Genomic DNA, 11,419 nt, shown 5'->3' with positions numbered 1-11,419 from the left:
CATTTAATATTGTATAAGAAAAAAACATGCAGATAAAAAAAGTTAGTAAGGTAGGATCATGCGAATTATAATAAAATATTGTTGAATAGCCATAGTGGCTCAAAATAAAAAAAACACAACAAACACCAGAATTCAATTTCTTACTTTTATTTAGATCTGCTCCAGCTATCGTAATAGCATCGTTTTTGTAAATAAAAATATAAACGTAACGACCACTGAGTTGCAAAATCTGCAATCCTTGCCATTATACATCGTGTATATATAAAGGATTAAATATAAATATATGATCCATTCTGGATGGCTAATATGCTACCGGTTCTATGGTTTATTGTAGATTTTACAAGATTTGTGTTTCCTAAACGGATGACGTATGCTGTATACATGTTGGAGAGGACACTTTCCATCCATATACTTTATTTTTTGTCGGGAACTTTAACTAGCTAACTGCTCTGCTATCAAAAGTCTGCAACTGATGACGAGTGGAGTAGGTTGAAAGGAAACAACCAACCAATGTGCCATGGTGTTTTCACTGTGTATGCGTCGTGTCCCCCTGGCGCAGGTGGTTGAAGTTGCTTTCGTGTTCTTTACAATCATCACACTTACAAATACTTTGATAATGAATTAAAACATAAACTAAAAATGCACACAGCTACCCTTTCGCTTATTTCTCTATCATACAGCACGCACTTTGCATCCTGCAGCTGCTTTAAAGGGGGTGCAAGGGTGTGGCGTTTTCTTAAACCGAGATCTTTAACTTTCCTTTTCCTTCCAGCACAATGCAACGTGGTTAGTTAATCGTTATGGCAGCAACACAACGCGTACGTGAAATAATGGATGAACCATCATACGGGTGGTGATGGTTTGGCAAGCATTCACACATTCGAACATGTCGTCCGACACTAACTGTCCCACACTTCATCACGTTGTTTGGCCGCAAGGAGCTTCCGTTCTGTGTGGTAAAAGAAATAAAGTTGTAAAACGACGCAAGACGAGGTCCAAAAGTAGAACATATACGCTACCTTTGGCTTCACGTAAGACACGACGTTCATTTTCCCTTTCCTCTGGTGCCGTTTTCAGCCGAACACCGAGCGCCGTGGTGACCAGCCGGCGGGCCAGGGCGGCACACGTTTCCGGTCGGGCGCGGTAAGGCTGGAGAGAGCTGGCGCATTTGCGCGCCTTCGATCGCGATTCAGAAGTTGCCTCGGCAAGCGGTTTGACCCGCGCGAACGAGTGTCCCGTTGCAAGAACTTCAGCAGCTGTTGTACAAATATTTTCCCAAACACAATGGGTAAAAATTAATTTAATTATTACAAGCTATCTATTTATAAAAGAACACCGATAAAAAGGAAATGTAATTACCTATTTTTGAGCTGCTAAACACAGCCAGTGCATGGGTATCGTCGACCCATTTGATATCGAATCCGGATTCCTTGTACTGCGAGAACAGCATCATTAGATCCTGCGTCTTGAACTCGGCCGGAAAATTCGATACCTCCAGTACGTGGGGAAATTCTTCGTCATTCAATACAGCCTGCTTCGTTTGGTACGACTAAATACACAGAAAAAGAAAACCCCATACTTAGTAAACCGAACGCACAATAAAACAGTTCCCAGTTTCCCTCACCTTATAATCCGTTTGGGGAACTTCGATCGACACCTTCCCGACGGCCGTGGTCAGTTCTTCAAGCATCTTCGGATTCAGGCAATCCCCGTTGTCGTCGTACATCGACTCCCAGTCCTCCTCCTCCTCATCCTCATCATCACCCGCCTCTTCACCTTCACTAGCCTTCCCGGTGGGCGAACCGCCACTACCGTTGCTTGTAGCAATTATTCCAGGAGGTTTTCCAACACCCACCCCAAAGTTAGTATCCCCTCCTCCGTTCTGGGACATCACCACCATCTTTTTGTCGATCACTTTTTTACCCAACCCTACCTGGGCCGATGGTGGCGGGGCCGACGGTTCGTCAATTTCCAGCACGTCCGAGTTGAACGTTTGCTTCATAATGCGCCGATTGCTGCGGTTCATCTCCTGCGAGGCCCGCCGCAGTTCCTTCTCATCATGATCGATCTTGTCCCCTTCGGTGGGGCGGTTGTTGATGATCATACCGGCGCCGTTCAGGACGTTTTTGGCGTTACGATTACGATTGTTGTTACGATGCATCGTGGTTTCGTTGTTTGTTTCGTTCGATCTCGAGTGCACGTTTGCCGGATCTTCGGGTTGTTCAATTTCACTGCCCGCTTTCGTACACTCCTCACCAGGTGATTGTTGTTGACGCGTTTTCAGTTCGTTCCCGCGCGATACTTCGGTTACGATTTGCAATCGTTCGTCCAGCGATGACGCGGTAATGGTTTGTACCGATGAGTTATGTTCTTCCAGACTATAACTCCGTTTCTTGAATGCTTCCACCGGTGCGCGATGATCCCCGAGATGGGCAGCCCTTCGCTTGGATGATTCTTCTGCCGCGATATCACAGTTTAGCAGTATGGGTGTGTTATTGTGCAATTGCCCCTTGGCCAACGAGTTTTCTAAAGCTGGCCCTGCCGTAGAATTGTGTGGCTTTTGCTTGACTTTCAATCTTCCTGTTCCTTCGGGAGGGACCACAACTGAACAAGAGGGTACTCCTGATGGGCCTATCGCATCCGCAGTTAGTTGTTGCGTCCGGTTTGCGGCAACTACTCGTGATGTACCTTTCGGTAGCGGTGTATCCGAATTCGAGATGGTAGTGAGTCCGTCAGCAGCTTTGCTCACAGTTTCATTCGGGCCCGTCGTTGCTGTTGTTGTTGCCGGAAGCAGTGATGATGTTGTTACCGGGGGTGTCGTTAGACTGCGGCGAGCCCTCGGAATGTAGACAGCCCGATCGGGACGTCGCTCACGGTGGGGACGATTGGTCCTAAGAGAAAAAAAGATGACATTGATTTAATTAGTGACATTATTTTTTCCAAACCTTCAGTAACAGGTAATTCCGCACATGCCAGGTGTAGCGAAATCCTTTTTAAACCCATTTCCCCGTTTTCCTACGAAGGTATTCGAACCGGTAGACCGGTTTCTGCCTCTTCGACCTTCCGTTATTTGTTTTTATTTACCAAGAGTTGCTTACCTTGCGCTTGTGGGAGATACCACGGAACTGTTGACGCTGCTGCATTCAACGCTTGCGGAGACACTTCCTAGTGCACCGTCGGTAACGGGCGACGATGCCTGCGTTGGACACTTGCTGCCGTCGTCTTCCGACGTTGGACTGGTTTTTAGACCGCCGCTTTCGGTGTTATCTGGCGTACTCGAAGCCTTATCGATAGTGGTCACTTCGGTGTGGCGGCGCACATGTTCCGTGCTCCCCAACGAATCACGATGGTTATAATCGCTCGGATTTTCACAAGCGGCCGGTGGAGCGAGCTGATGAAGAGCCTTTTCCGCTAGCTTCAGTGCACGGCGGGCCGCCGGTGGACGATAGATGCCGACGACGGCTGGAAGCTTAGTTCCGGCACCCGCTGGCGGATGGATGTGCGGATGATTGAGACCGAAAACGTTCAGGTGAGGATGTGTAGCGGCTTCACCAGGGACTGCGGAAGACAATGAATACAAAAAAGCGCCTTTGAGAAGAGCTACTTGCTACATACCTACATAATTACAAATATTTATGATTTATTTTGATTGAACACATTTTTCTAAAAAACATGATTTAATTGACAATTTGCTTAGCCCTGTGATCGATTAATCAATCAATAAATAATTTAACGTTAACAATACACGCTGCTGGAGTGTCGTCGATACTCATGGCCCAAAATTGACCATGAAAAATCCTTTTCAGGAGAGACCTTTATGAACCAACTTTCAAATCCATACCATGAAGGCCAAGCTGCTGTCGCCCGTTTTGCCCGACGGTAACATCTTTCTTTCGTCATTTGCATAAGCCATGTGCAGCCACATAGCAGGGCGTCGTTTGGTGATCACACGTTTCTGACCACGGGCACGGCTTTTATTTTCATTGTTGCCGAGACAAGCGAATGTTTATGCTTCGCCATAGGACAGACGCTAGTGGACAAGCCTTTGACTTTTTTGTCACTTCGTAGCAATGCCAGGCCCATAGGCACTTTATACACGAGAGTCGAACTTTATAGCACCATATTTTGCAGCCACGTTGGCCTTGACTGCTATTGTTTGCAGTTCATCGTTGGCATGGAAATGAAGTCGTACGCGAATACTTCGCGAATTGCGCGAAGCGTGACGATGCGTTTCAACGAGTGTTGTTTGCAGTGAACATCCGTCTGTGTGGTAGGCGAATTTGTTATTCGGTTGATTTTTGCATCATTTTTGGATCCAACAGAAAATGATCCCCAAAATGAACACTTATCAAAGTGTTGCTTATGCAATTTCCTATCCACGGCGAAGATCCACATCTAATCACCCAATGCTACCTCAATCACGCCGAGTTCGCGCTACTCGAACCAGTGTGTCTATGTGTGTTTTCTCCGGAAAAAAGCCAAGAAGAAAGAAAAGGTGGCAATCACGCCGAAATGCGGTCAGTAGGTTTATTTCGTATCTCGTTTCCTGCGGCAGTCATAACCACAAAAAGGTGAGCCGTCGCCATATTACGTCGCGTTCGAGGTGGTTTCTTATGCGAGCACCGGCGGCAGGAAATTCCTTACGTTTTCTCCCACGGCGCTGTAATGCGATGCCGTGTGTTGGACGCGAAAAGCGAGACCGATGCAAAACACCGCCTCACTGCAGTCGACACCCTCCCATCCGCCATCTCACAGATCGCGAAGAAAAAGAAACCAGAAATATGCGAACGGGAAAGAGGTACGCGGCGAAGCAGCGGAGAAGTCTGAGACCCGCTGGAAGGAAATGGTAACCCCAAAAAGTATTATTTAACCGGGCTGACCTTAAAATACTTTCGTTTTCCTCTTTCAGACGTTCGTCGGCGGCGGAGGCGTAGGAAGATTAGCGATCAACGAACGTGATCACAATCGAATCTCGATCGTGGCAACCGGCGGTTGCTACCGTAGTGCACTATTTTTTTTTTAACGAATTGCTTCTGTTACTTTGATCCAATTTGTATGGGGCAACCGTGGATGCGTAGCATTCGTTTAATTTTATGGCGTTGAGGAAACTTTCTACGGATGGTAGACAAAATGCCATATACCCAGCCCTGAATATGCGTCTGAACGTATGGACTGATGGAGGAATCTTTTGATACCTTTTGTGCGTCCTTATTTTCTATGGAGTTATCCATAGTTTTCATGCGTAACAGGGTTCGAAACGCTTTTATGGAAAGTATAAGATTGTCAAAATTAAAATAGACTAAAATATTGAAGAAATGGTCAAACGACATATTTAGCATGTTTGTTTTAGCTCTTTCCATTATTAGCATGTTTGTTTCAGCTCACCAGAAAATGATGTATTCACTTTTAAAGATACACAGACCCCCTTATCCTTTTTAACTTTTGGCAACACACAGTTTGTTTTATCTATTTGTAAGAAGTGGTCACCGCACAAGCCTTTCATTTTTCACAATTACATTCAAATAGCCACATTCGTCATTTCCCTTGTGATTAACCCCGATGGAATCTGAAAGGTGTCTTCGATGCATTCCATGGTTATTTCAAAACCTTGTGAGTTGCTATTGCGACATCGCCACTAAAAGCGGGTCCCATAGCGGCACCTATTATTGCCCTACCGCTATGCACTTTCGACAGCCAGCTAATACATCATCTTTCGTGGTTCAGGGCACCAGGGAAGTTGGTTTCGTGTGTGGCTAACCAACGGCGATGCTGTAATCTTACTCATTCATGCTGCGCAAATCGTTCCGTGACGGTTTCTCACTTACAGAGATCGACGCGTGTGGTGGCCACACACCGTTCGTGAGGAGGTTGTTTTGTAATAGCACAACACTTCGTGCCGGCTCTAGCTGCCATGCACCGTGTCTCACGTAGTCGTGGGACTTGGGACAATCTGTATGTATCTGGAGCGCCGGTCGGAAGACTCAAACTCAAACTACCAACCGGGGTTGGGTGACCATGGCGATTTAAGTCATATAAGATATCGTTTCACCGCATAATTGACCGGTATCTTTTATTTTAATGCTTATACATTTCAGGCAAATTCGTAATTCAGTGCAGTTGAGAGGGTTTTAACCACCAGCAACTGACGCACGCCGGTTTCACCCTTCACGAGACTTCTCGAACTGCATATTATTACCGGCTCGCAACCCAGGCCGGCTTTTAATTTTCCCGGAACGTACTTATTAGTGGTTGCATCGCGCAACGGACTGACTGTCTGCGCCCACTCTTGGCTTGCAAATTCTTCCGGAGTTTTGTGTGCACCCGAAACCCGTTTCACTCGCACCACCGCATAATAATGACACACGCGCAACGGAGCATTGCTTCTAGATAACTTCACACACTACCCGAGCCGGCCGTGGCCAGGCAACAATGATGCGCGCACGGTGTGCGAACCGGCCTGCAAAACCGTTGTTTTCCACCCACAAGTCGGTAAGCCGTGATTACTTCCGTTTGCGCCACCCATTGCTAGGCCACTTTTACTCTCTTCGTTCGCGATTGCCTTTCGATTATTTTAACTGGAGCATTCACTAGCTAGTTCGCTGGCGCCACCACGGTGGTGGATGTGTTTGTGTTGATTTCTATTGTTTCGTCGCGTTCCTTCTTGGCGAGTCGGTTGGGTGTAAGCATGTGATAAACGGTAATGCCGATTGCAGCATTAAGCCGGTAAATTAATGCCGATTTTGCGTGACTCGTACTCGAGGCGCAGTGGAAGGGTACGAAAACACAGATTCACGTATATTAGCCAATGGTGATGAGATCTTACAACAGTTTTATACCACACTAAGGTACTGTGAAACAGTTTCCGATGTTCAACAATACGAATCGATAAAAGGACATGTCTTGTCATGAACACGTTATACTAAAATTCCATTACCTATTGAAACAAGCACTCAAAACAAAGGACTAAACATACATTTCACATTGAATTTAAAGGGTTCTGTTTGTAAACAAGCCGTTTACGCTACGTTACTACACAACTGACAATTGCCATTCTATTCCAACAACTGCGCCTTTGTTCTGTCATCATTCAAGCGGATGAGTACAGTCGTTGCCCCGACAATTCGATCTTGATAAACCATCGTTTTCCGTAGTGTATACCCATTTAAACTATGTAACATTTCTATTTGATCACCATTCACTCATTTTCCAAAGAACACTATTTTTGTTTAAATTATCGTTTCCTTATCGTTCAACTTATTATGAATGAAAATATTGTACGCCAAAGAAATGAATACGAAAATTAAAAACACCCTGCAAAAACATCATGTTGGCACGTACACCAATGTAAATCATTCACGGACACACTTCGCTCACACACACGAGCCGTCACATTCTGCTTCGCATACCAGAACTTCACTTTTAACTTCTTTTTCTCACGTTCCCCTCGACAGCAGAGGTCATCGCCATTTTCTTTACCGAATTACGATAAGACGGGCTCGTTATTACTACACTACAAACTCGATTCATTCGTTCTTTCGGAAAGAATTCTTACCGTATCGTCGTCGAATGGAGACGTCAGCGACCCACACAAAGTACTGCTCCGAGAAGCCACTTTTTCTCGACACTCGCTATTGCACACTGCCCTTTGCTACGGTCGCCTTTAAACTGAAACCCCTTTCCGAGGGAGGAAATTGCGAACGCTCACACTGTGTCTCGTAAGAAGCGCGGTACGCGAAGAAACAAAGCTAACACTCTCGATCCGTGGAGGTTCTTTCGCCAGGCGACTATGGTTTCCCCCGCGCTGTATTTTTTCCCTTTCGCTTTCAGGCGCCAGTTGATTAATATGGCGAACACTGGTGCACACACCCGCTCCGCCGAAAGCAAAACTGCGTTTGCTATGCTAGCACGCGCGACTCCGGTGGAGAGCTGATGTTCGACGACTGATCACGAATCTCCTTCCCAAGTGTTTTTGCCAACGACGGTCACCCCTCCACCGCCGCGCGCTCCCTACCATTCGTAGGTTCTGCTCATTCCCTCCCTTCCTACCACCCTGCACCATCTCACCCACCAATAATGCTTACGTTATGCTGGTGTGTTCGTGACAGTATGCTACGCGTTTATATTCTGTGCTTGACTGCGTACCGGGAGTATTCGGTATTCGAATTTGATCTTCGCAGCTTCGCAATTGCACTACTTGTTGCACGTATGATAATTTAAGTTATGTATGATTCATCAAACGTCGTTTATCGTAAATTTGGACGAAAGGAATTAAATTGGATTTCTTGATAAAATTACTACAGTGAGTTAGAAAGCGGTAAGGGTAGGCAGTTTTTGTTAATCTGATGTAAATCACATATATTTTTTGTAGCGTTTTATCTGAAGCATAGTGTTGTGTATACACTCAATTAAAGAATGTTTTTATGACCAACAATATTACATCTTATTGATTACTAGGAAACTTTGATTTTACTTTGGAAAAAAATAACCCAGCGGTACCGATAAAACATGATGGAATTGTTTAAAAATATTCAGGACAATAATGAAATGTACTAACTATTATTCCAACAACAAAAGCTACGAACTTGGGCTGATGCGTAAAAAACGGATGGTTAGATAAACGTCTTAAATTGAATTAAAATCAAATGAACAGGAAGAAAGAAATCTTTCGTAGCGATAAAGTAAACATTCTACATGTTTTTCGATAACAAATGGCGGTGCCGGTTTTGCTACCAAACGAACTATCTATTTGGATTTGAAAGCTTACAAAAAGCTCCCTTATTAAACCACCTTAATTGCTATTCTAACCAGCAATAATTGGGCTTTCGTTAGGGATTTTCACCTTGCAACGTATAACGACGGGGCAATGTAGCTGCACAAACCGTTGCCAACTGCACGTAACCACCCAGGATCTAGGTCCCAGTGCCCTCTCCGAAGCGTGTATGTATCCAACAACGATACCGAATCACAAAACTGCTGCAGCAGCGTCCCGGTCCAGGCATACAGGCGGCAGAAAGGCGCGCAGTTGGTGGCGTAAGGAGGATGGCAAGTGTATTTCGTAATAACCGGGAGGCTCCGTAATCCGACACTGTATGGTGTTGAAGTGTGGCCCACTTAAACAGCGCCATGGAGCGTTTGGAGGTTCGGTTGCAGCTGCCACCGTGAAAAGTGATTGGCCCGGGAAAGGAAATGTGACCACTTTGTAGGCACTGTTTGGCACCACATAAGATGCTTTGGCTGAATGGTACTTATGTGTTTTTTTATGCCCAAATAATAAAATAAAATTTAGCTTTAACAGCGTGTTCTACCACACACTTCTCAAAAAAAAAAAAAAAAAAATTCAAGCAAATCCGATAAAGTTATACCATTCCATTTTGTTTCGGCACTACGGCCAAAGATTAATTTCGTCATCGGTTTCGTCCCCGGTTTGATTCCAATCGAATTCATTCAAACTATCTGGGAAAAAATGTGAAAACCCTTTAACATATTCTGCATACACCAGCCGACAATGGCACTTTGGAAAATAAACAAACAAACGCTCAAAATCATCTGCAACAACGGAACGAAAACGAATTTTGTTAGACAATCGAACAGAGTTGTTGGTCTCCTCTTGAAAACGTTACCCATTTGTTTATGCTTCTGGTGGTGGGTGGTAGTCCGGTTTTTTGTCTTCGTTTCCCCCACACCTTTCGGTAACTGGAGCATGCCGTCAAAAGAAAAACCGCCAGTCTCGTAACAATGCTGGTTGTAAATCACAATCGGACGGGGCGTTTCTTCCCATGGTGGAGAGGCTGCGAAACAATTGGCAACAGCACCACCAAATTTCGTTAATTTCGAAACGTGATAAGAAGATTCATAATGAGTTTTTTCATGAGTGGAAAACTGGATTTTTTTTTGTTCAAACCATTATACTAAATATTTACACACGCAGCTAAACGGAGATGACGAAAAGCTATATGCAATCGAACGCATAATCGCTGCACTTCTGTTGCATAAACTGTGCCTCGAATCAATCAGCAAAAAAAAACAACAACAACACGAACAACAAATTGCACAAAAAAGGGAACCATGTTCCTGGCGTTACATTGGTGGAATTTGTTTTCCACCGCTGCGTTTGGACACGGCATATAACACAGCTCTTCTACTTTTAGCCTGCACGGGGTGTCTAGCTGTAGCTGGGCTTCCACTAAATCGGTAATAGGCACAAGCTGGAGGAATCGGAGGGGACGTGGACACTAGGTGCCAAACCGCGCAATTTGGTTGCATATAAGAGCCAAGGTTGCATAAGAGAGGTCATAATAGAGGTACATCAAATAAAAAACACATAAAATGGAGCGCCAAATACAAGTGCACTTATTCGCGAAGTTGAATTGGCAGCATTGGGACACGATTGGACTTTGGTTTGAGTTGTAAAAATATACATGCATTTGAAGATAAAAAATTACGGGCGATTTCATCTTCTTATGCTAGATTTCCTATTCTAAAGCACGCACATTAAAACGTGTGGAATTGGGTTCTATTTAAACGGTGGAAAGTTTTTAGTCACCAGAATTAAAAAAGTGCCCATGCAATCTCGCATACCAAACAAACAAATATTGCCAAATATTCTAAAAATATCCTCAATTCACCAAATATCCGATTCCGGATAAAAGCATAAATTGCACAACACAGTCGATAAGACTAGGATAGAATAATATCTTCAAACCAGCATCATCAAGTGTTGGATGCATTTATATAACTTACGCTAAAACTGTCTGCCTAAAAGCAAACAGAAAGTGGTCAGTTACGTTCTACTCACCTTTCACCGAATCCCCGGCAAATGCAGCCCCACCATCGGCCAGGAACGGTTGTGGCTGCGCGTTAACTTGATTGTGCTGTCGCTGTTGATGCAGATGTTGCTGCTGATGGCCGACACCGCCGGCACCGGCGAGCTGCTGGATTGTTTCGGTGCCCATTTTGTCCTGGTTCAGGAGATCACGTTTTTCGACCCGCTTCCGCGCGAAGCTGCAGGTGGTTGTGGCCAACGTTGACCCGTCGTTGTTGCCGACACTGCTGCTGCTGTTAGTTGTGCTGGTGGTACTGCTGTTGCTACAAACGCTATCGGTAGCAGTGTTGGTGGTCGTCGCTGCTGGTGCCGTTGAACTACGCCAGCTGGTATACTGGATAGGATGGCCGGCAACGGAATCGGAGGTCGGTTCTTCAAAGCTGCACGAAAAGGGCGAGGCGGTAAAAAACAGTTAGTGAAAAGGACCAAGATTCTCGGAACCGCGGTGCGCCAACATGCGCCCAAAGGTCAGTGAAATCGTCCCGGTTTCCCCCAGCCCTGGCACCTTCGCAATCCCGTCTGATTGCACGCGGCAGGGTGCGTTTTGTTGAAGGTCGAGTTCAACGCCAAATTGGCAACACGTTCACATAGCGTCCA

The 11,419-nt window shown here is 45.3% G+C and overlaps 1 protein-coding gene across 1 annotated transcript; it reads right to left on the bottom strand.

Moving 5' to 3' along the window:
- Positions 1 to 131: 131 nt before the first annotated feature.
- LOC131272156 (uncharacterized) lies at positions 132 to 11,041 on the bottom strand. Its single transcript, XM_058273797.1, has 6 exons — positions 10,796 to 11,041; positions 3,099 to 3,558; positions 1,625 to 2,891; positions 1,360 to 1,549; positions 1,020 to 1,256; positions 132 to 949 (listed from the first exon to the last, which is right to left on the bottom strand). Exons 1-6 carry the CDS (start codon positions 10,950 to 10,952, stop codon positions 900 to 902), a joined length of 2,361 nt encoding a protein of 786 aa, XP_058129780.1. The 5' UTR covers positions 10,953 to 11,041; the 3' UTR covers positions 132 to 899.
- Between the last annotated feature and the right edge of the window lie 378 nt (positions 11,042 to 11,419).

The sequence above is a fragment of the Anopheles coustani genome, chromosome 3 (genome assembly GCF_943734705.1).
Source record: "Anopheles coustani chromosome 3, idAnoCousDA_361_x.2, whole genome shotgun sequence".
Lineage (NCBI taxonomy): Eukaryota > Metazoa > Arthropoda > Insecta > Diptera > Culicidae > Anopheles > Anopheles coustani.
This window is presented reverse-complemented; position numbering and strand designations above follow the sequence as displayed.